General features: G+C 43.1%; 1 protein-coding gene across 3 annotated transcripts in view; it reads right to left on the reverse strand.

The window, feature by feature from the left end:
* Window positions 1-1,408: 1,408 nt before the first annotated feature.
* The window catches only part of SMAD9 (SMAD family member 9), a 64,028-nt gene continuing 40,052 nt past the window's right edge, over window positions 1,409-25,384 (reverse strand). For 2 of the 3 annotated variants that reach the window (XM_025262919.3, XM_025262920.3), the window contains 4 exons: window positions 20,503-20,760; window positions 16,631-16,852; window positions 7,279-7,535; window positions 1,409-4,913 (listed from right to left, as the gene is read on the reverse strand). In XM_025262919.3, coding sequence (XP_025118704.1) covers window positions 4,770-4,913; window positions 7,279-7,535; window positions 16,631-16,852; window positions 20,503-20,760 — 881 coding nt within the window. In that variant the 3' untranslated portion in view covers window positions 1,409-4,769. The remainder of the gene's footprint in view (window positions 4,914-7,278; window positions 7,536-16,630; window positions 16,853-20,502; window positions 20,761-25,384) is intronic. The other variant, XM_025262921.3, reaches the window with a different exon arrangement.

Below are 25,384 nucleotides of genomic sequence, written 5' to 3' on the forward strand. Positions count from 1 at the left end.
ATGGTATAGGGATTGATAGTGGATCTTGATGAGCACAAATTACGATGGGGGCACAGAGATTGAGCACCTAAGCTGGTCTAGAAATGTCTGGGAGCCTTGCTAATGGGAACCAATGGGAAGGAAGGCAAGGTGGATCCGCCCAGAAACCTTCCGGGGTACACACCCAGGCCTGGTGGAGAGCTCATTGCTAGGCCCTCCAGCAGCCTGTCCCAGCTGATAGCACATTGACCTTTATCAGTTTACTTGTTCATCTTCCTCCACAGACTTGGAAGTTTCTTCAAGGCAGAAACTGTCATCTGTCATTGTTATCTACAGTGCCTGCCTGGTAATAACTGATGCTCAAGAATCATCTAATAGGTGAATATGTGGAAGTTTCTAGGCTAATGAAAATATTCTGTCTCTTAGGCTAATGTTTAGAGAAAATATTTTGTGTCTATACAACGGTATATTTAAAAATATGTACTAGTTTGTGGTTGAAGTACCAATACCAAATTTTGGATGCAAGAACAGGGTCAGGGAAAATAGGAGATGCAAAGACAAGCAAGACACAATCACCGCTCTCCATAAACTTCAGCTTAAGTAAGATGAGATGGTTGGATGGCATCATTGACTCAATGGACATGAGTGTGAGCAAGCTCCGGGAGTTGGTGATGGACAGGGATGCCTGGCGTGCTGCAGTCCACGGGGTCGCAGAGTCGGACATGACTAAGTGACTAAACTGACTGAACCCTCCTCTGTGGAACTAGAATAGCTTGTCTTTCATCTGTTTACATTTTGAATAAAGGGCTCCATTTAAAAAAAAAAAAAAGAAAACTTTAATCAAGTTAATAAAAGACCAAGTTTTCTCAAAATACTTACATATTACACCCCCCCCCCCCCCCACCGCATTTAGACTGGAAGGACATTTAATGAAGAGAACAGAAAATTTACATTTTTAGATATTTTCATATTCCTCCTGGATTCCATCTTCACTTTTCCTGAGTTGCCTTTAACACTTTTCTAACAGGTATTATATAGCAATGTACAGATATTTACAGTAATTGTTCATTCCCATATACTGTAGTATCACTTAATATTTGCTAATACACAGGAAAAAAAAGCTTCTATGCATATCCTTTCAAAAATTACTGCAAAATATCTTCAAGGTTCTATATTTTTTTCTACTTTATATACAGTAGTGTGTATATGTTAATCCCAATCTCCTAATTTATCCTTCCCCCTCCAAGGTTCTATATTTAATGCCAGTTATTCTAAGATGCTTAATTCAAAACTGTTACCTAATTTCTCTATAGGATGTTGGATTTCAAAAAATCCAATTTTCAAAACAGGATTGTATAAGATCATCTTAAGGACCCATATACAACAAATCCTTCTATGAGGATTTCAGGGAATAATGAGCCAAAAGACATTTAGGTACAGTATTCTTTATTATAAACAATCAGATAACAGGGTAAGTGTGCATTTGAAGGATAATTGAGGCCTAGCTATAATAAAAAACATGACTTAAGTAGAAATAGTTTCTTTTTTGTTAGTTTGTTTTACATTAATTTGAACTTAACATATGCCAAGATCATGTAATTTGTCATACAGTTCGGCCATTAAATCCTTTAACAAGAGCAGACAAAATTTGGAATGCATGTTACATTTTGCTTTATTTGTTGACTATGTATACCAAATATTCAGGACATACTCAAAGTTAAGCCGGTGCTTGAAGTCTAACAAGCAATACCTAAAAAATGTTTTTGTTGCTATGACGGGGTATTCACTTCCTAAGAAGACAATGAAAAGGAGATTCTAAATGCTAGGTGGTTGTCCAACCTTTTCTGATTTAAACTGAGTGTAAAAAAAAAATAACATAAAGTAAATGTATTGAGAATTGACATCTTAATAGTTCCAAAGCACTGGTAGGTATTAAAATATCATCTAACTAAAAATTTTTACATCTCAAATTTTTAACAGGAGAAAAACAAAACCCAGACTTGAACAGCACTGTAAATGTTCTGAGTCTTGTCAGCAGGCCAGATGTTACTGTTCTCTATTGCCTTGTCTACGGCAACCTTAAACATGTTTGGCAATTGCTGATGCAATTAATGGCTCGGCATGTCCACTTTGCTCATGATCCTATAAAAGAATGTGAAGACATTGTTTGGACCGTCTACCTCAAGGATTGAATGTTAAATAAGCACATTTAGAAGTCAGAAATCAAATCCTTGCATTACAATTTTTAACAATTCTTACCAGAAAAAAATTTAAAAGCCTGATCTAAAATGTGACTATGTTACAATGACTTAAGGGTTAATTTCCCATCACTTCTAAATTCTCTGAATTTCACAATATCTTGATAAAGGCTTTTGGTGAGATAGACCTGGTAGTGATGCATACGTACCACTTTAATCATTTATTTTTTGAAGATACAATTCCAGTTCACTGGAACGTTCTGTACTGGTTTCCCAAAGCTTCGTGGAAAGCCAGTGTATCTTTTCATGTCATTATAAGCAACTAGTACCGATTAATTCTGTAAAGGTGTAAGATTACCAGAGGAGGAGTCTGACCACTGACGGATAAAGTGATGTTTGATCCCTGGAGCCCAGACCACGTGTACCTCATGCTGTTTTGTGCAGCAGGACTCGTTAGAGAAGACTTCACCACACTAATGCGTTTTCCAAGGAAAGGGGACATAGGGAATTACTGGAAAACAGGGAAGCAAGAGAGGAGAAATCCAGCTTTGAGACAGAGGAAAAGCCTCATTTATCCAAGGATGTCTTCATCCATGACTTGATTGCTCAGAAGAGACAGAAAATCAGTTTCAAAATAGAGATAATTAGGAAATCAATTACACTTTTTTAAAGCATAAGAAAGAGTGCATGTTTTGTTTTAATAGTTCTTGAAACGAGGATGATTCTACGGATTTCCGTGTAGACTCTCAGCTCCAGAGAGCTGGGACGGTTTCTTGTGTACATTGACTCTACAGTACCTAACACTGTGCCAGGCACATACATAGTTGGTGAACCAATAAACTACAGAGTTCTCTAAACACTAAACGGACCACCTAACTTTAATGTAAAATGTGATATTTTCTATTGTATATATGAAAGCTTCTAGGTAACACTAGTCATTACAAGAGGTGACGGCAGTAGCTCACGCATACATTGTTTTCATAGGATCACTCCTACCTTGAATACAATTTAATGAGAAACAGCTACTATATACTAATGCTAGAAAGAGTTGCGACAGAATGTATAAATGAAGAAACCTCCTGGATCACTGAAGTACCCTCTGTTAACAAGCATAATTACCTTCTTAAATTATACATTTTAAAGAGGGTGTGAAATAATTTTCCAAGCAATGCAGTGTTTAGTGGGTCAGAAATATATATATATATATATATCAAAGTACCTAGAAATTTGGTAAATGGCCCTCTCTTTATCATCCAAGGGTAAATAACAGGTTTTGGTATTTTGTATGCATTTTTTAAAAATGTCCTGTTATTCAGGACCACTGTTCCTCAGAAATGATAGGGATTATGGAATTACTCTTATTTGGGAACTTATTTCCAGGTATGAGGCTTTAGTTTTATAAGAGGCTACCACCCATGACCAGCAGGTCACTTAATCGGTAGAGACACTAAGTTAAAGAACTCACATTGATTGCAGCAACGTGTCTAGGTTTTCTCAAAGGCTTCAGTGAATGTTGTTTGAGTCATCTGTGAAGAGTTAGTTTACCAACGTGTGAGGAACATGCGGCAAAATGTGCCCTCGCCTAGAGACTGTGAACGTGGGAATGTGAGAAGGAATAAGTAAACACAGGGTGTTTTTGTCCGATGCTCTTATTCTACTGCTGCTTCCACACACACACACACGGGACTTAAACACAAGGCCAGCAAGCATGCCGTGCAGACTAAGATCTGCAGAGCTGCCTGCCCTAGTCACCAGGAGAACTTACATGGAACTTAACGTGATTTCCTACGTGGAAGGCAGGCATCTCTGTGGGTGATGCATGGATTAAGAAAGTGCTGGTCTTATTTTGCAGTTGGGGGATATAGCTCATTTCATGCTATTTTTATATTTATAATATCTTCCCATATTAGAGTCATTTATTTTTTTTGTACAGTGGTAAGATAATGAGGCAACCTGGCTCTCAGCTTCACAGTTTCTTTCTTTTCCGATCACAGTTTTAATTGGTTTAAAAGGTACCATTCATATCAGCACAACAGTCTACCTACAGGTATTTCAACTTCATAAATAAAGCTTATATGACTTGTCTTACATAACTGATTTTACAAGCTTGATTTTCTTTTTTTGTCAGCATTTGAAGTGAGGTTGTTTAAATGTTACAGGTTTGTTTTGTCCAAAGTGTTATTTGCTCTAGCGCTGCTAGTACCTGATTTTTGCTACGTAAACAGTTTTAGTATTTTTCTGGACTGGCCACACAATATGCCTTATGTGACACGGCAGACGGAAGCTGCCTTTGTTCTGCCAGCACCCTTCAAACACTGTCCACAGACTTGCCTCTCATTTGTTCTCTCCCACAAAAGAAGCTGCTGCTTATTAGAGCATAGGTGCAAAAACCCTGCTTTTCTCATTGCGTTGTAGTGGCATCAGGTTAACTAGAAAGCACAAACCAAGATGGTGATACAAAATATGAAGAGTATATATTAAATGTATTTACATGTGTACTTAGAAACTTCAGTTAGTCATGAATCTGAAATGATACAAGCCACTGCCTGCAACAGCATCTACCCTATAGAAATGTGCGTTGAGACAGGACTGTTAAGACACCGAAGAAATCGGGTTGTGTGGGGAGCCCATCTGAGTCAGAACTTTGTCCAGCCACTGCAGCGGTCCATGAAGGTGGATCTCAATCCAGCAGGGCGTGCTTGTGACATCCTGGCGATGGTACTCGGCTCCCCAGCCCTGAAAAGCAAAAACGGGGCCACGTGATTGTGCCAGATTTCCAGGCAGCCTCCAGGGGCACGAAACAGGCCTGCTGGACACAGCCCACCCACCAGGGCAGCTTCTGGGACCTGAGAACATGAACTCTGCATTCCTGCAAGTACAAGACAACCTTTTCATCAGCCAGACACCCTAAGATGAGTCCCCATCTGAGGCTTCCTCCTGGGCTCGCAACTAAATCCACGGACCTAGAGAGGGCCTGGGTTCCTGCCATGTCAGAGACACTGGGAAATCATGCTGTCTTCCCCAGGGAAGGGAGCTTGAATGCATGTTCACCCCCTTAATGCTGAAGTCGTGTTTTGCACGAAACAGAAAATGGCTGGATCTGAAAGTTGTTAAGTGAGAGCTGAGGGTGCTCTCTGTTACTCAGGGTTGATGAAGAAAGCTTGTTTCTCCTCTCCCATGCTGGCTCACTTATGGCAATTTGCCATTGGTGACCATCCACAGGAGAGACCACAAAAAATAAGTTTCGTTAACATCCATGACCTCACATGGTTGCAATTTTTTATTGTGGTGAGAACTTAACAATTTCTTTTACACTCATCACCTATAGTTATATTTGCTAGGAATCTTTTTTTTTAAGTCCCTGCAATATTAGTAACAGTTTATTTTGTGAATTATGTGGTTTTATGAATTTAAAGGCTACATATATGAGAAGTACATCTAGTTGATCTTAGGAAAATCAAATTTCTATACAAGTTTATAATACAGTGAAATTATTATGTCTGAGACATTGGCCATCTCATCCCAATTTTTAAAACAGGCCTAGAAAAAAGTACGTCAAATGGTTGCTTATTATCGCCCTCTGCTGGCTCTAAAGCATCAGAATGTTTGAAAAGACTTTCAGGTATTTGTTAATTGCCTGACGGTGTAAAAATGCTTTTAAAGCTTAACAGTAAATTTGAATAAGGGCTTCCCTGGTGGCCCTTAGATGGTAAAGGGTCTGCCTGCAGTGCAGGGGATCTGGGTTCGATCCCTGGGTCAGGAAGATCCCCCGGAGAAAGGAATGGCTACCCACTCCAGTATTCTTGCCTGGAGAATTCCATGGACAGAGGAGCCTAGGGGGCTACAGTCCAAGGGGTCACAAAGAGTCGGACACGACTGAAACGACTTAGCATGCATGCAAATTTGAATGAAACTGTTTTGTCACCATGAAAAAAATGAATTCAAGAAGTCATTTTCTAAACTGGAAACTCTATTCTTGAGTCTCATTTTTTAAATAATTACTGAAATTATAAATAAGAATGTTGAAAAATGGGACACATTTTTCATGGTAATTTTACAGAATTAATAAATAAATTTTTCTTTGAAAAAATCTGGAACAAGCCATACTGATATCCCTTGAATAGATAGGTCATCATGGGAAAACTGTCACATATACTTAGTTTGACAAACAAGCTCAGATTTGGAAATACTAGAATTATTTGCAAGTGCTTTGTGAGGAATGAAACATGATAAGCTGAGGGCTTAGCTTCAATGTGCATATCCAGTTTTTCCTTCCTACTAAGTTAACTCCCTCCATTCTCCAACCTTCACATCAACTTTAATTAAAGAACTAATTGAGAAATTCACAAATATTCATAAGCAGAACATCTACTACTGTCTCAGAATTAATCGTAAGCCCCATAATGTTTTTATCCCAACCTGTTTATACCTTTGTAAACAGCACTGAATTCATACTCTCTTGTATTAGACCCAGTCCTGTTTTGTAGCTTATTTATAAATACGATCGCCTCTGTTTGCCTGTCTGCTTTGTAAGACTAAGGAGAGTGTCTTATTCAATTTCAGGTAAATTCACCATTTACTTAGTGACCATAGCGCTCAGCAATTTGAGGGAAGAAAAAAAAAAAATCTCTGTAGCATTAAGTCCTATACAACCATCATAGTCACTTTATCTTCTTTATTTAAAGAAAAATCAGGTAACTGTCTTAACTTGGTTTTCCTCCAAAAGTAATATACTTAAGAATTTTCTTAAAATTGCTAAACAAGAGATGTCATACTCATGGAGGAGCTCTTCTGAAAAACAATTGAGAGTTTTCCTCCCAAAATGCTGTCTACTTGCCCTGGCTGTCCAACTGTCACATCAGTCGAAGACTGTTTAAAAAAATATATATTTTTTTTACTTATTTATTTTCTTATTTGGCTGTACTGGGTCTTAGTTGTGGCACACAGGATATTTAGTTGACCCACGTGGGATCTAGTTCCCTGACCAGGGATCGAACGTGGGGCCCCTGCACTGAGAGCAGGGAGTCTTAGCCACTGGACTGCTGTGGAAGTCCTGTGCTCTTGGTCTCTATCTTACAATCGGGAAGTGAGCGCTCCTTACCTTGACAAAACTCATCCTGATGGTGCACATCTTGGTCAGCTCGTAGACGACTTCAAATCCGTGGTGCACAGACTGGGCGAGCAGCTGAGCGAACAGCTGGTTGTTGAAGATCTTGAGGCTGCAGCCGCTGGGGATCTTGCAGACGGTGGCTGGGTGGAAGCCGTGCTGATAGTTGCAGTTCCGGCTCTGCACGAAGATGCTGCTGTCACTCACACACTCGGCATAGACCTCTCCCCCGACGTAGTACAGGTGCACGCCTGGGAGGCAAAAACAGTCTTCCAACACCAGCACTGAATTCCACTTAGACTTACCCCCCTTCCCATCTCATCCGCCTCTGTCACCTAAAGAGACGTGACTATCAACTGTAAGGTTAATTTTAATATCACCAATCATTGATTAGTACCACGAGTGCCCCTAAGGTTGACCTGCTTTAATTATCATCTGTATTTTCTCCATGAGTGCATTTAAAAGTATATTGCAACTCAGGTTTGCATAGCCAAGAATAAAGAAGGAGGCTGGCATATATTAGTACTGCTCCTGTCACTTTCAGTCTCATGCTTGTTCATTCTAAAAGGCAGATCTCATACTATTAGAGGCAAAATAACAACAGAATGCAGAAAACATCAAATAGTCCTTCAGGGACATGTAGAAATAAAGAACTGGACACAGTAAGTACCACGGTAATGTTACTTACATGCATATACTAAATCCACTTCAGAGGACATGATAAATGAAGTTTACGTTTTATTTTACTAACAATTATAAATCCTTTTCTCTTAGTACCTCAAAGAGACCTATTCCATTTTAAAGCTTATCACCTACATTTACAGGTCATAGAAATAATGCCTATTTTTACCTACAGTGAAATTCATGCCACATTTTCAGATAAAATATAAAGACTCAATCAAAATGTAGTTTATGCTATTTTATCTCATGTTCTTAGAACTAAAAGGTGAAGAGGGTCTTGAGAAAGTTGTTGCTCAAAGTACATTTTAGTTGATGCTCTTCCTCCAAATTCTGGGTTTAAGACTCAACATAAATTTGTAACAAGGGACTGGAGTTAGGTGAGGTGAAGATGTTCTAGTCTAGGGAATATTAAATACCAGAACAACTGTTCCCCAACCTTTTAGCAGAAACAAAATCTCTATCTCCAGGTGTCAACATGGTTGTAAATACAGTCTCCATGCAGTGGCAAGGGGATTGTAGAAATGATCTTGAATCTACTTATAGGGACAGATTTCGGTACTTAAAAAAAAACCACACACACACTTTTAAATAATACAACTGAAAGACTTCCAGGGCTTCTCAGACCTGCATTTAGGAAACTTGACCGACATAGCCACTCAGTTTCTTTGTCAGGATCTAAGTAGCAATGGAGGCAATTTTTGCACTATTATGTAACTACTTCCTGCCAGTTTTATGGTTTCCTTTTCCCATCTCCTTTCCCTTAATACAATTTTAGAAAAGAATGGCTTTCAGGGTCATGTATACAAACCACAGACCCCGACACAGTCTGAAGAAACTGATTCAGGGTCACAATGATAAAGCTCTTGATACTCGGGTCAAGGTTCCCCTCTCACTGCCTCAGTCAGACCAGGTCCCCTCCTCTGCTCAGCCTTCCTTTTCTGCCTCACCTCCATGATTCTCTCTCCCGAATGCCCTGGGGTCTGATCCCCATGGCCCTGGCCCTGAGGAGTAGGCAGAAGGATGGTCCTAACTGGCTGGGACACAGTGCTGGACCCACATGTGGGAGGTGTGTGTGATTAGTTGCTCAGTCGCGTCTGACTCTTTGCGACCCCATGGACTGTATGTAGCCCATCAGGCTTCTCTGTCCATGGGATTCTCCAGGCAAGAATATTGGAGTGGGTTGCCATGCCCTCCTCCAAGGGAATCTTCTGGACCCGGGGACTAAACAAGGCTCTCCTGCATGGCAGGCGTATTCTTTACCATCTGAGCCACCTGGGAAGCCCAGACTTACTTGGCTGGACCCACATATTGGGAGGTGAGACGGGGGCAAATCCAACCAGACTTCTTTAAAAACTCCCAGGGGAAGGCCTGCCTCTGGGGTGGCTGGAGAGCAGGTCATCAAATTGCCAGAGCATGAAGCTGCTTAAGTGTTCAGTATGTCTTTGAGTTGAATGCCCTTCAAATACATAATCCTCCTAGGGCTTACTAAGAACAGATAAGATTTTTTTGCTATCTGACTCTGGTCTTTATTTAGGGGATGATTTTCAATCTTGTTAAAAGTCTTTATCTGCAACCACAGACATCCTGGCGGAGCACAGAAAGCAGAGAAGAGCCTGGATGGGGAGGCAGCAGTTCAGCATCCTGAGTGAGAAGAAGGGGCAGTGCAGATGGGATGTGCCCGGAGAAGCCCTGAGCCGGCCCTGGTCACCGGAACAAGGAGGGATATTCAACCCCATGAAGAAGGAGGCTAGAGACAGCAGCATCTAAAGAGTTAAGTAAGCAAGGGATTTTATTCGCATCCATTTGACAGGCTAGAAGCCTGGCTTTAAACCACGTCTGCGAGATGCTAAATTGCCACGGAGAACACTGAGCAGATAAACACCCAAAGAAGGTGCCATAACTCCTGAGCCCACATGCTACAACTACTGAAGCTCTAGAGCAGGTGCCTTGCAGTAAGAGAAGCCACTTAATGAGTAGCCTGCACGTGGCAACTAGAGAGCAGCCTCTGCTTGCTGCAATTAGAGAAAGCCCATGCACAGCAACGAAGACTCAGCACAGTTTGAAAGAAAACACAAAACTAAAGTAAATAATAAATAAATAAATTATAAAAATAATATAAAAGTAAAGGTTTCCAGACCTACAGCAGGGCTTTGGGCCAGAGGATGGAGGTGGGCCTGCCCAAGACTGTGACCGCAGCTGTGCACTGCACAAACCCAGGGTGTGCCTCAGACTTCCGAGATTTGTATGGTTATTACAAGACTCCTCCAGCAGATGGCAGCAGGGGCTCCTTTCAATTCACACAGAGCCGCCTCCGGGCTGGTCCAAAGTCAGTCCCCTCAAGCTATTACTTGAAGACATCTCTGGACAAATAGGATGAACAAGCAAGCAGATTTGGGCCCAAATGAACTACACTACCAGGGGCTTCTCTGGAAGCTCAGCTGGTAAAGAATCCACTTGTAATGCAAGAGACCCTGGTTTGATACCTGGGTGGGGAAGATTCCTTGGAGAAGGGATAGGCTACCCACACCAGTATTCTTGGGCTTCCCTGGTGACTCAGATGGTAAAGAATCTGCCTGCAATTCCAAAAACCTGGGTTCAATCCCTGGGTTGGGAAGATCCCCAGGAGGAGGTAATGGCAACCCACTCCGGTATTCTTGCCTGGAGAATCCCATGGACAGAGGAGCCTGGCTGGCTATAGTCCATGGGGTCGCAAAGAGTCAGACACGACTGAGTGACTAAGCACAGCACTGAGCCACACTGAACGCCCCACTGTGCATGCACACACTCAGTGATTCTGCCAAGGTGGGTGCCCCTTGGCACTACTTTCTCTCTCTCTACTCTCTCACTACCACTCTTGACTGCAGCAACCCCAGCTCGCCTGGACATACCGGGTCCCACCCCATCCTCACAGGAGCAGGAAAGCCCACTACAAGAAATGTTGAAAATACTGAGATGCAAAGAATACAGATCAGCCACAAATCCACAACCTAGAAATAATCAGTACTAACATTTGTCATATACTTTCAGTCTTTCATGTGTACATTTTAAATAAAATTAGGATCATACTCTATAGGCTTTTTTATAACCTTTTTTCACATATTAAAATACTGACAACATTTTCTCATGATATTAAGTATTCTTCAGTACCCTGTGTAATTACTGCAACAGTATGATGTTCTGTGTTAAATATTTTTTAGGATTTGCTTTTTCAGGGATGAGAAACTTCACACACATTCAAAGGCAGAATGGAAAGGATGTTTTGAGACCAGGAAACTAAATCCACTAGGAAAGAAGGAATCCAAAAATCACCTTGAGGGACTTGCCTGGTGATCCAGTGGCTAGGACTCCACACTCCCAATCCCGGTGTCCAGGTTCAATCCCTGGTCAGGGAACTAAATCCCACGTGCTATAACTAAGACCCAGCATAGCCCCCAAAATAATTAAAAAAAAAAAAAATCACCTCGAGGTACAGACCCTGCTTCTAAGGAACTGACAAACTAAACCCTTGTCTCAGGATAATTCCTTACACGAAAAAGGGAAGCATTACTAGATCTCCACAGAACAACTTGAGATGTACAAGAAAATAAAGTTTCATAAAAAAGTGAAAAACTAATTCTCAAAGCAATTCCATGATTTGAAATCTATGATAATTATGTCTGGGAAGGTCCAGGTTTGCCTCATTCAATGTGTGCGTATGTGTGCTAGGTCATTTCAGCTGTGTCTGACTCTTTTCAATCCAATGGACTGTAGCCCACCAGGCTCCTCTGTCCATGGGATTCTCCAGGCAAGAATACTGGAGTGGGTTGCCATTTCCTTCTCCAGGGGACCTTTCTGACCCAGGGATCAAACCCACATCTCTTAGGTCTCCTGCACTGGCAGGCGGGTTGTTGACCACTAATGCCACCTGGGAAGCCCCGGTAATACGTGGGGCCAATGCCTCAGGAACTATCAGTCACCCCTCTCTTCTCCCACGGTAGGAAGAACAGCCAGCAGCCAGGACACACGCAGCTCGTCTACAGCTGCAAAGAAGAAACGTGTCCGTCCTGCCCAAGTGTTCTTTCACACCAAGAGCTCAGAGCAGGCTCCTCATGTGGGTCAGTGGCGCTGTGGGCAGTGACAGCGCAACCAGAGGTGCTCAGAACAAACACTGCTATCGATTAGGATTATATTACGTTGTGCATGTCTAAGAAATATAACCCGACCTCAATGACCTTAAGAGCACACATATGCCCACGCAGTCCTTTCAAAACTGCGGCTTTCCTCAGTGTTTGGAAATCGGGGCCATCTTAAAAGCCACTCTAAAAAAGCAGGCACGCTGTATACTCCAGTGACCCAAACTGGCTATTCCATCATTCCCCAAACCTCAGGAAATAACCTTGGCTTTATTTTGGGCAATCACAGACAGGTATGACATGTCAGCAGTTCTTCATCTTTTTCCCCAATAATGATGCTAATAATCTTCCCATGGAGCTCAGTGTAACTCAGTGTGGGACTGCTTTTCTGGAGTATTCTTGGGGGGAAAACACAAAATCTTTTCTGGCTTACATTTTTAAAGTAAATGATTGTACAATTTCACCACTGCAGTACTACGAGGGCCTTATTTCCACATCTCAGAGTTGATTATGACATATTGTGGCTGTGGCATATGACAACCATTTTCATTCCATATCAAAAGATTCAGTTCCTCAAGCACTGAACTAAGAGGGGTGCTGAGATGAAAAAGCAGGAGGGTCCCTCCCCTCCAGCAGAAGGGAGCAACTGGGCCTGAGAGACAGAGCCATGGGTGCAAAATCTATCCCTTGTGGGACCATGGGTAAGCTACTGAACTCTTCTGAGCTTCTGTTGCCTCACCTGTAAAATGGGACGAAGAAATCCTAACTTGTAGAGTGACTATGAAGCAGTAATATGTGTAAGTGCCTGCCAGGGTGCCTCTCAGATCTGGGAATCTGTGGGGGTAGCTGAATCATTCAGGAGAGGTCAGGCAGTTTGCCTGGTTTTTAAGGAAGAGTATGGACAGACCTCAGGTTAGAAGGTAGCGTTCCAGGTTCTTTGAGGTCCTGCCTCTGATACTGAAGCTGCAGCCTCTGAGATTCTAGTGCTAACTTGCTAATGGCTATTTAAAGCTCTTGGCCAGAGAGGTCAAAGCAATAGATGTGTTAACTGTTGCAAGGTTACAGAGAAAGGCTTCGTGCCAACCCCTCTGCCTCACGGTGCATGGCATTAGATGGAGAGCAGGATGAAAGAGCACAGCGAGTCAGCCCGTGAACCATCACCACCACAGACAAAAGCTCAAAGTACATGCACTACGGGGCAGCAGCACGGATCTCTTCAGTGGACTGCCATCTTCCCTAAGTGGCAAGAAACACGCGCCAGAAGTGACCTCGAAGCCACTGAAAACTACTGAGGGGAGAAATGGCCCATTGTTAACTATAACAAAAGAATCTTTATAGGTGTCTCACCCCCCACACCCCACAGGCTCTTCGCGATATAATAGCCAGGGGATCCTTTTACAGTGAAAACTCAGATCTATAAACTCCAACTTAACTCCACCTTCTTTTGTCACACAGGCAGAGCTAAAGCACTCCGCATGGCTCCCGGGCCATGAGACCTGGTCCTGTCCCCTCCTCCTCTATGACTTCCTCGCCCCCTTGCTCACTCTGTTCCACTCTCCCTGGCGTTGCTGCTGTTCCTCACACTGTGCCAGGCAGGTTCCAGGGCCCTTGCACATGCTGTTCCCTTTGCTCGTAAAGGTACTGACACTGCCGATTCCCTCTTTAGCTCTCGACTCAGATGTCACTTCCTTAGCAAGCCTGCCTGCCTGCCTAGCTCCCCCATCCTCCCCCATTCTCTTCCCCTCCTTTGTTTTTCTCTAGATACTTACCATTTGACCTAGTGTGTGTGTATGTATGTGTATGCATGCGTGTGTACTAAGTCACTTCATGTCATATCCGACTGTTTGTGACCCTGTGGACTATAACCAACCAGACTCCTCTGTCCACAGGATTCTCCAGGCGAGAAAACTGGAGTGGGTTGCCACGCCCTCCTCCAGGGGATCTTTCTGACCCACGGATCAAATGCATGTTTCTTACATCTCCAGCATTGGGTGGCAAGCTCTTTACCATTAGTGCCTCCTGGGAAGCCCCCATGTGTGTATGCGTGTGTGTACGTGTGTATAATTTCTTGTTTGTCTTTCTTTAGTAGTAGATAATCCACAAAGCCAGGAGTTTTTTGTTTTGTTTTGCTTGTTTCCCATCACTATATCCCGAGTGGCAGAATCGCTTGGCCCAGAGCAGATGCTCAATAAATATTTGTGAGATGACTGTGTATCTCTGAAGTTTGAGCATCTCCCGTAACTAACTCCGCAGTTAACGGAATTAGTTAGTTAGTTAACTAACAAGCTAACTTGCTCCCTAACCTTGGGATGCATTTGGCTGCAAACTTACTCAGGCTGGTGCTCCAGAAAGCCATGCAGCTCAGAACCAGGGAAGCCACAGGAGCCCCTGAGAGAGGTCCCCCTGACCTCACAGAAGACCAATCACTCTTGCTTTGGAAATATCCCATGCCATGCTTTACGGCATGTCTTGTAGCCACCCCCCACCCTGCCTTTTTTTTCCCCCAGTTCAGTTTAGTCGCTCCGTCGTGTCCGACTCTTTGCGACCCCATGAATCGCAGCACGCCAGTCCTCCCTGTCCATCACCAACTCCCGGAGTTCACTCAAACTCATGTCCATCAAGTCGATGATGCCTCCCAAACCCCACACATCAAAGCAATTCCAAAGCAGCTTTCTGAGAACACTGTGCCTTTGCCTTGGGTACCCTGTTGAGGCTGGGGTGTCCTTCCATCCAGGTGAGTGCTTCCTAGGCTCTCTGGATCTTGCTCTGATGTTTTTTTAACCCTGTAGATTATATCTCAGTTAGTAACATGACACCAGCCCTCCACGTCTGTCCGTCCACATCAGCAGCACCTTGAATAAACTGCTTTCAGAAAGCTTCCCAGAAGGTATTCAACACTCTCTGCATATTTTAATTCTATTTTTAGATCAAGTGGCTTAAGTAGAAGTCTCTCGTGCAGACCAATCTGCAAAGCCCTGCAGCAAATGGCTCTACAGCAGCACATTTTAACATTCTATCTTTAGATCACCTGACGATTCTTATAAAAATCATTCCAAAGTAAAACCACCCTGAGAAATTTAAGAAATCAAAAGTACCACTTCCTGTGAGGACTGACTACGTTTTGCCCTTGGGATAGGAGTTACAGATTACGTTTCCGTTTCCTGAACTCTCTGGGAGCCTAGGGGGAATTTTAACCACAGTCATAATCACAGTGCTAATTCTGAGGGATGATATGCTTGTACTCATCTCCTCGACTCACTCTCAGCTTCTGACTTTCTCTTTTTGATTTATCATTTCCCTATAAAGGCTTCTCGTAAGCCACCGCAGAGCCACTATGGGAAGACACAGGATAAAATAAAGTAACTGTCACCATTAAGGGTTAACATCAGTGAACGAATTCAGCCTGCCTCTAATCGACGGTCTGTAGGTTGACAACAGGAGACGTTTGGGAGATAGTTAGGAAAAACACAGATTGCATCACACATGAAATAATGGTTCTTCCCTGGAAACTTGAAAGAAAAGTCTTGTGGCTACTTCCCAAGGTGGTAAGTGCTGGACGGGGAGAGAAAAGATCAAATGGCCCTGAAGCTTCTTTACACCTGTGATTTCAGTGGACAACCAGGCATCATTCAGACTGCCAACTCTTTGGATAGGAAAGAAAATATGAGGGCTTCCCTGGTGGCTTCCTTCCTGACAATGTAGGAGGCATGGGTTCCATCCTTAGTCTGGGAAGATTCCACACGCCAAGGAGCAACTAAGCCCGTGCTCCACAACTACTCAGCCTGTGCTCTAGAGCCCGGGAGCTGCAACTACTGAAGCCCTCGTGCCCTAAAGCCCGTGCTCCACAACCAGAGACTCCCCAGCAATGAGAAGCCTGTGGACCGAAACTAGAGAGCAGCCCCTGATCGCCACAACTAGAGAAAAGCCCGCACAATGAAGACTCAGCACAGTCAAAAATAAACAAACAGAAATAACTAAAGATCCTCAACCAGGCCTCAGGCTAGGCTGAGACAATCACACCGATGAGGTGGGTTCTAAAGGAGACATTTCCAGACCCGAGTGGGGCCTGTGCTGGTTCAGCTGTTGTAAAAGTGCCTGGACACAAGAAAACCCCAATCCCCTACCAAAGGCTTCCAAACAAACAAGTCATCGATTTTTTAAAGAGCTCCCTGCTCAGTCTCTAAAGGTAACTTTACCTGATACAGATTCCTCTTCTTCAGAAGTTATCCCATTTAGCATTTGAGGCAACTCAAAAATAATTCTTACTACATCTCTTCAATCATTTCATCCTGTCTTTGTATTTCTCGTCTTGTTCCTCTTCCTAACACCCACCCTACGCCATCCCCCAGAAGATGCTGTGTCTACCTCAGAGACAGAGACACTAAAAGACCCCAAAAGTTCTCATGCTGTCCCCAACAGAATCCCCAGCAGTCTCCCAGCTCCCAGCCCTGGGAACATCCCACTAGGCCACGCAGCCAATCCATGGCTCGTTTCTGTTGCCGTGTTTGTTAGCTCAGAAGAATATATGAAGTGGATTACACATTTGCCTTTACCCTTTCCTATGTGTCTTCTGGTATTTTCTATCGTTGAGTTTCTGTTTACGTTAGAAAGAAGTCCGAGACAGAATCTGTTCCTGTTATTTGAAGGATCTGTGAATCCATCGATCAGCACACTTCTGGAGGAAGCCTGGAATGTCTCCCCGACGCGGTTGTTCAGTTCGTAGTAGGCGACGGAGCACCAGTGCTGTGGCTCCTCGTAGCAAACAGGCCGAAAATCTGAAACAGAAGTGAATCAGACAGGACATCACTACCACCGTGCCAGGGACCTCCCAGCTCACGACTCCACCAGGAAACTGAGGTGACCGCTGTCCCCCAAAGGCTGGCTGTGAGAACCAGTGGACTGCTGTGCATTGTTTTCAAACTTGTCTCTTTCACGGAAGCTGCTTGCAGGCTGCTCATCTGGTCCACGTACCTGGGAACAGGGGCCGATGTCCTGATGACTCTCCCAAGGCTGGAATCTTTGTAAATAAGTTTATTATTTTTGAGGGGCCAGGCAACATTGGTATGAGTGGATCTGTGTAAACTTCATCCCCCTACCCAAAGGAAACACGGCTAAAAGGAAATTAGAAGGTCATGTCATCTTTACAGCTGAGAGACAGCATTTTACTGCCAAACTGAATTCCTATAGCAAAGATTATCCTTTTCTAAAGAACTAAAGATGAAAAATAATTGTTCAGATATGATAAAAAAAATCAAAGCAAAAATACTGCGTATGATTTAAAATTGTTAAGAAAGAAAAAATATTCCATATAGACTCACATTCTTCTTCGTGTATATATGGGATTATTATTTCATGCCATAAATATACTTTAAAGGGAGAGATCTAATTCATTAGGAAATTGATGAATGTTATGTTTTCACCCCAAATTTTTCAAAGTAAGTTGCCAGTAAATTCAGAAACCGAATTTCAGAGTTCTTTCTTTCTTTGCCACTCATGTTCTTTTTCTGCCTTTCTATTGATTATAGTATCTTTCTTTCCTTTGCGCATCCTAGTAATTCTTGTATCTAGAGTGTGTTCTTATAAGCACTAAAATATAAACTTACAAAACAGATAAATTAGGGGGTTTATTATTTGGTTTCCAAATGGACCTTCACTTATGAAAGAATTCCCCCTGAGATATGCTGAAGAGTAAAGTCCTTTAGACCCTCCCTTCTTGGTGTGGTTCCTGGAACCGTAGCCCCTGCAGCAACCTAGGAACTTCTTAGGAATGCAGATTCTTAGAAGCCACTCCAGATGCAGGGAATCAAAATTTTCATTTACATAAGATCGCCACACAGTCTGTGTGAACTTTAAAGCTGAGCAACATTTATCTAGCTTATTACAAGGACACAAACTGGAAGGAAATCCACCACAAACCTTTGTTGTTGTTGTTGTTCAGTCGCTCAGTCGTGTAGGCGGATTCTTTACTGTCTGAGCCACCAGGGAAGCCCATGAATACTGAAGTGGGTAGCCTACCCCTTCTCTAGGGGATCCTCCTGACCCAGGAATCGAACTGGGGGTCTCCTGCATTACAGGTGGATTCTTTGTGCTGGACGCACAAAAGAGAAGGCGACTGACCTCTGAGTGGTGGAAACAGACTCTGGCAGGAAATGACAAGACATAGTGTGCCAGATGCGACAGTAGATACACATGGAAAATAGCAGCTGTGCTGTTGAAGGGCAAAAGGAGTGACTGACGCTGTAACTCAGTGTGATAGATGTGACAGTAGATACACATGTTAAATAGCAGATGTACTGCTGAAGGGCAAAAGGAGACTGATGGTGTAAGTCAGAAGGGAAGAGGTGGGACAAAGCCCTTATCCTCCCACATTTCATAAGTTTTCTGAGGATGGGAATAATTTCAATTAACATTTTAATTCTCCTTTCTGAACCCTAAGGCAATGCTTGCACACAATAAGAGCTCGACAAATAACTGTCAAATAGTGAGTTGGCCAAAAAGTTTGTTGGGGTTTTTCTGTAACATCTTAAGGAAAAACCTGAACTTTTTGGCCAACCCAATAAGTGACTATGGGAAGACATGAGAGGCAGGTCGCAGCATCTGGCACCAAATGCATTTGTGCACACCCTTAGAAGGGCTTCCCAGGTGGCTCAGTGGTGAAGAATCCGCCTGACAGTGCAGGAGACATGGGTTCAATCCCCGTGTCGAGAAGGTCCCTTGGAGAAGGAAATGGCAACCCACTCCAGGATTCTTGCCTGGGAAATCCCATGGGCAGAGGAGCCTGGTGGGCTACAGTCCACGGGGTCACAAAGAGTCGGACGCGGCTGAGCAACCAAATAACAACACCCTTAGGAACTTGTGAGCTGGGGGTATTCTTTATCTCACTCTCACAAGGTATGTAAATCTCTCCTTCATTACCTGACTTAGATCCATCTTTCAAAGGAAAGGACTCCCCTGGATTGCTGAGAGAGGCAGTCAGAGAAGAGGCCTACCACTGATTCCGCTACACTGCCTGCCCTCAGGCCACGTCTTCCTGGTTAAGTATTTTATAATCTTACTTCTAATTCCTTAAATTAAAAAAGAAAAATCCCTGGAAATTCCCAAGGATGATGTTCAAATCCATCTAGTTTCTCAGAGCTCCTGCACCCCAGGCAAGGCTTGCAGATAATAAGAGCTCAAAATATCTGTTAAATAAATGAGCATAGGAAGACCTGAATGAGGTGGATGACAGCAGCCAGCACCAAATGCATTCATGCATGTCTGCAGGAACTTGTCAGCTCCTGATATTCCTTATTTTACTAGAAGAAACTGATAACTCATACCAAGTGAAGCAAGTCAGAGAAAGACAAATATCATACGATATTGCTTATATGTGGCATCTAAAAAAAAAGCTCCAAAGGAACTCATCTATAGAACAGAAATAGAGTCACATATGTAAACAATAAACCTATGGAAAAAAACTTATGGTTACTGGGGGTAGAGAGGGAAGGGATAAATGGGAAGATTGGGATTGATACATACATACATACATACACACTACTAGATAGCATATTGAAAAGCAGAGACATTACTTTGCCAACAAAGGTCCATCTAGTCAAGGCTATGGTTTTTCCTGTGGTCATGTATGGATATGAGAGTTGGACTGTGAAGAAAGCTGAGTGCCGAAGAATTGATGCTTTTGAACTGTGGTGTTGGAGAAGACTCTTGAGAGTCCCTTGGACTGCAAGGAGATCCAACCAGTCCATTCTAAAGGAGATCTGTCCTGGGTGTTCTTTGAAAGGAATGATGCTAAAGCTGAAACTCCAGTACTTTGGCCACCTCATGCAAAGAGTTGACTCATTGGAAAAGACTCTGATGCTGGGAGGGATTGGGGGCAGGAGGAGAAGGGGACGACAGAGGATGAGATGGCTGAATGGCATCACTGACTCGATGGACGTGAGTCTGAGTGAACTCCGGGAGTTGGTGATGGACAGGGAGGCCTGGCCGTGCTGCAATTCATGGGGTCGCAAAGAGTCGGACACGGCTGAGCAACTGAACTGACTGACTGACTGACTATATATAAAATAGCTAATTAATAAGGACCTACTGTATAGCACAGGGAACTCTACTCAATACACTATAATGACCTATATGGGGAAAGAATCTAAAAAAGAGTGGAATATGTATATGTGTAACAGATTCACTTTGCAATACACTTGAAATTAACCAAAACTGTAAATCAACTACACCCCAATAAAATTTTTTTAAAAAGAAAAAAGAAACTGATAACTGCTCCAAAATGGATTGAGTCCTGATGAAGAGGGTGGGCAGGGTCCAAGGGCCCCCTAGAGCCTGCGGTTTGAACTGCAAGTGACAAATGATGCTCACGATGGCCCCGCCCACACAACCGCGTTGGATCGCATCCTAGGAGACCGCGGCCGGCACTGACCTGAGTGCTGGAAGGGGCTCTCCGGCTCGGAGGGGCTGCCCGGGGAGTGGGGGTAGCCGGCCGTGCACGGGGACGGCGGGAACGGGGCCCCGGGCGACGGCGGGAAGGTGGGGCACGGAGGCTGCTGGAAGGAGTCGGGGTAGGTGGCGTTGTGCGGCATGAGAGGCTCGCTGTGCAGGGACGCGCTGCGGAACTTGGCCAGGAGGCTGAGCTGCGGGTTGTACTCGCTGTGTCGGGGTACCAGCACGGGCGGCAGCACTGGGGGAGGAAGAACCGACGCGTTAAGATTCTCCGCTCGGCGCCCCCAAATACAGAGTGGACGCGGGCTGCTGCTGCTGTCTGTCCACTCGGGCCACAACCTGTCCATCATTCTGTGTGCTCCTCCTGGCACTGTCCAAAATGGTCCCATCTCTTCTCCAAAAGGGAGCTTGGAAATCAAGCTAAAGCAATGGTTTCACTCCTCGCAGCCAATTTAGGAAAAGTTTAGAGGAGAATCCTCCTGATGTCAGTAGTCTAAGAACTGCCTATTCATTCCCACAGCAGAAATGACTAGAGCTGCCCTGTTACCTGACCTTCTGGGGATCTAATCGTTCACCTCTTCCTCTGATTCTGCCATTAAAGTGTTTTTTCTTTCTTTTTTTTCTTTTAATCAAAATCCATTTCTATTGCTCATGATGAAACCCCAAGTCATGCCCTGGATATTTTTATTCAGATATTAATATCTCAGGAACTGTGTTGAATTATTTAGATGACTAGCCTAAATTTTTAGGCTCTGTGGTGCTGGTTAAGTAAAAATATTCTACTTGTCTTTAACAGAAAGATTTAAAGGTAACTAAAAATTATAAAGTAAAAGATAAACAGTGAATAATAATAAAAGTGAAGAAGTAGAAGATGAAGCGGTAATAAGAACTTATCTGTTCATTTTAGTATGTTTCCCTCTGGGTTCCCTACTTTAAAAAGAATATGAGTGTTTTTGCTCCTGATTCAACACAAAAACAAGGACAGATGCAATTCTCAAAGGCAAGCATTATCCAGACATCCCTAGTGCCCACTGGCTTCTGAAGTGTCCCCAGGCTTGGCAGAAAGAAGTTATTCCATGGAGTGTTGTTGAGGGGTGAGCTGGGACCAACCTAAGTTGCAGAATGAGAAGCAGGGGAAACAGACAGAGGAAGTGATCAAAGAAACAACAGGGGAAAATGTCTTGAAGCCTGAAGAAGGATCTATGTCATCAGATTGAAAACAGCCACAGAGTATACAGCCCAATGAGTGAAAAAAAGATCCATCATAGTCATACCATCTTGAATTTCAAACATCTAAGGACAAACTGAAAAGCTCCCAGAGGATCACCTCAAAGTCACCACAAGGACATGAGAAACTGATTTATGACATCCCGTCATCAATGCTGGACAGCAGACTGGATTTCTCTGGCGGTCCAGTGGTTAACAATCTGCCTGCCGATGCAGGGGACATGGGTTCGATCCTTGAGCCAGCAACTAGATCCCACATGATGTGGAACAACTAAGACCATGTGCCAAGGCTCCTGAAGCCCAGCTCTAGAACCCATGCTCTGCAACAAGAGAAGGCTCCACAATAAGAAGCCTTGCACTGCAACGAAGATCTGGTTCAACTAAAAAATAAAATAAATAATTTTTTAAAAGGCAATGGACTAATAATCTTCTAAAGGGAAATAATTTGAACCCCCAAATCCCACACTGGAAATATATAATAGTAAAAAATAACAACACAAGCTGGAATCAAGATTGCCAGGAGAAATATCAATAACCTCAGATATGCAGATGACACCACCCTTATGGCAGAAAGTGAAGAGGAACTAAAAAGCCTCTTGATGAAGGTGAAAGTGGAGAGTGAAAAAGTTGGCTTAAAGCTCAACATTCAGAAAACGAAGATCATGGCATCTGGTCCCATCACTTCATGGGAAAGAGACAGGGAAACAGTGGAAACAGTGTCTTTATTTTTCTGGGCTCCAAAATCACTGCAGATGGTGACTGCAGCCATGAAATTAAAAGACGCTTACTCCTTGGAAGGGAAGTTATGACCAACCTAGATAGCATATTCAAAAGTAGAGACATTACTTTGCCGACAAAGGTTCATCTAGTCAAGGCTATGGTTTTTCCTGTGGTCATGTATGGATGTGAGAGTTGGACTGTGAAGAAGGCTGAGCGCTGAAGAATTGATGCTTTTGAACTGTGGTGTTGGAGAAGACTCTTGAGACTCCCTTGGACTGCAAGGAGATCCAACCAGTCCATTCTGAAGGAGATCAGCCCTGGGATTTCTTTGGAAGGAATGATGCTAAAGCTGAAACTCCAGTACTTTGGCCACCTCATGCAAAGAGTTGACTCATTTGAAAAGACTCTGATGCTGGGAGGGATTGGGGGCAGGAGGAGAAGGGGATGACAGAGGATGAGATGGCTGGATGGCATCACCAACTCGATGGACATGAGTTTGAGTGAACTCCGGGAGATGGTGATGGACAGGGAGGCCTGGCGTGCTGCAATTCATGGGGTCGCAAAGAATTGGACACGACTGAGTGACTGATCTGATCTGGTCTGAACAATGTTATATTAACTTAAATAATATAATATAAACCAAAATATAGATTGAGAAAAGGAAGAAAGGATAAAGGTGATATAAATTAACTAAATCTTCACCTTTTATGTTAGAGTCAATGAAATTAGCTAAAAGTGATAAATTTGGAAATAGATGGATAAGCATATTATTTAGAATTATCTTTTTTTTTTTTTAGTAATAATGGAGAAAGCTAGCAGAAGAACCAAGCAAGAATGATTAAAAGAAATTGTTCCTGGAGATAGCTGAGGTAGCACTTGTTTCAAATCACTCTATGGATTTCCCATCACTTGCAAGTATCTATAAAAACTCTCATAAAAAGTAAATATTTTGGAGTAAACAGACAATAAGAACAGTATGGTAATAATAATATCCATCACAAATTTCACCATTTACCCACTATCATACATTTATCTCCTCTTGAAAGTGAAGTCGCTCAGTCATGTCCAACTCTTTGTGGCCCCGTGGACTGTAGCCCACCAGGCTTCTCCATCCATGGGATTGTCCAGGCAAGAATACTGGAGTGGGTTGCCATTTCCTTCTCCAGGGGATCTTCCCGAACCAGGTATCGAACCTGGGTTTCCTGCATTAGAGGCAGATGCTTTAACCTCTCAGCCACCATGCAAACTATCTCTTCTTAACAAGCAATAATTTTCAGTTCTACAGATAGAATATAAACTCCAAGAGGCAGATGAACAGTTTTAAGCTAAACCACTACAAATGAGGGTGGCAGGGAAACAGTGATTTCTTCCTCCTTTAAAAGCCAGTATTTGCATATAGCCTTATGAGATTATAGAACAATCCTGAATATCATGATGCAAAAATGACACAGACGATAAGCCATTCAATCTCCTTTTACGTATTCCATGAATATAGAGGAATAAAAAGATGTCTTGCTTCATGAATACTCTGAAAGTGAGGGGCTGACACACTAAATGACATATGGCTTATTTTTCAATGATGCTTCTTGAGCACAGTGTTAACGATGATCAAATAAACACTCATTTTTCTTTTTTGGATGAAGAATTTGAATACTCTCTGTGACTTCAGTTCTAATATACCTACAGGGTATCCTTAACATTGATAAACAGAATTCCTCATATCTGAATGCAGAGACCTTCATTCCTCCATGGCCTGCAGATCTGAAGCACCAAAAGAGATGAATTTGTCTTTATTGAGATAAACATCTTGATAATGTATTTCTATCATCTGAGTAAAACTAAAGGCAGTGGAGATTTGTAAGGAAAACTGATAGTATCATCAGAGTTGTAATTCAGCCTGACAAGATCCGTTAACCTTAGGATTGCACTGATCATATTTGTAAATACTTTCACTCAAAGCACAGCTGTCTTAGCCCCTGTGGACTACTAGAACATATAGACCATAGACTGGGAAGCTTATAAACAACAGAAATTTCTTTCTCACAGTTCCAGAGGCTGGACAGTCCAAGAAGGGGGTGCAGCCTGGTCAGGTTCTGGGCAGAGCCCCCTTCTGGGCTGTAGGCTGCCTTCTCTCTGTGTCCTCATACAGGAAGGGACAAGGGTTCTCTCTGGGGACCCGTTTATAAGGACACTAATCCCACTCATGGGGGTCTGGCTTCATGATCTAGCCATCTAAAGGCACTGCCTCTTAATATGATATCATCTTGGGCATGAGGTTCTCAATATATGAATTTGGGGGGACACAGATATTTAATCTAGAGCAACAGCTATTCTTAATCACTCAGTTCTATCTCTGTGTGACAACTGCTGCTTGCAAATAAGACCTAGTGAGCTTACAGACATTGGTCTCAACATGTGCTCAGTCGCATCTGATTCTTTGTGACTCCATGGACTGTAGCCTTCCAGGCTCCTCTGTCCATGGGATGTCCCAGGCTAGAATGCTGGAATGGGTCACCATTTCCTCCTCCAGAGGATCTTCTCAACCCAGGGATCGAACCTGAGTCTCAGGCATCTCCTCCACTAGCAGGTGGATTCTTTATCACTGAACCACCTGGGAAGCCCCTCAACACAACGCTACCTTTTTAAATACCACACTATCTAAGCATGACCTGGGGGCAGATCATGGAAGGAGTTAACTGTCTTATAAGGGATTGCAGAGCAGATCTGAAAAAAGCTTTTGTATCTTTTTCAAAAGTCATGTGGTTTTGATAAAGTGTAGGAATTTAACACAGAGGAGAAATTATACTGAAATCACTTCTGGCTGCATGAAGAAAAATCGTTATGAGCCCCCAAAACATTTTTGCACGGCTTCTACCAGACACAAGCCACACAAAGTGAGGTCTGAGGACTGGTAA

This window comes from Bubalus bubalis, chromosome 13 (genome assembly GCF_019923935.1).
Source record: "Bubalus bubalis isolate 160015118507 breed Murrah chromosome 13, NDDB_SH_1, whole genome shotgun sequence".
In the NCBI taxonomy this organism is placed as follows: Eukaryota; Metazoa; Chordata; class Mammalia; order Artiodactyla; family Bovidae; genus Bubalus; species Bubalus bubalis.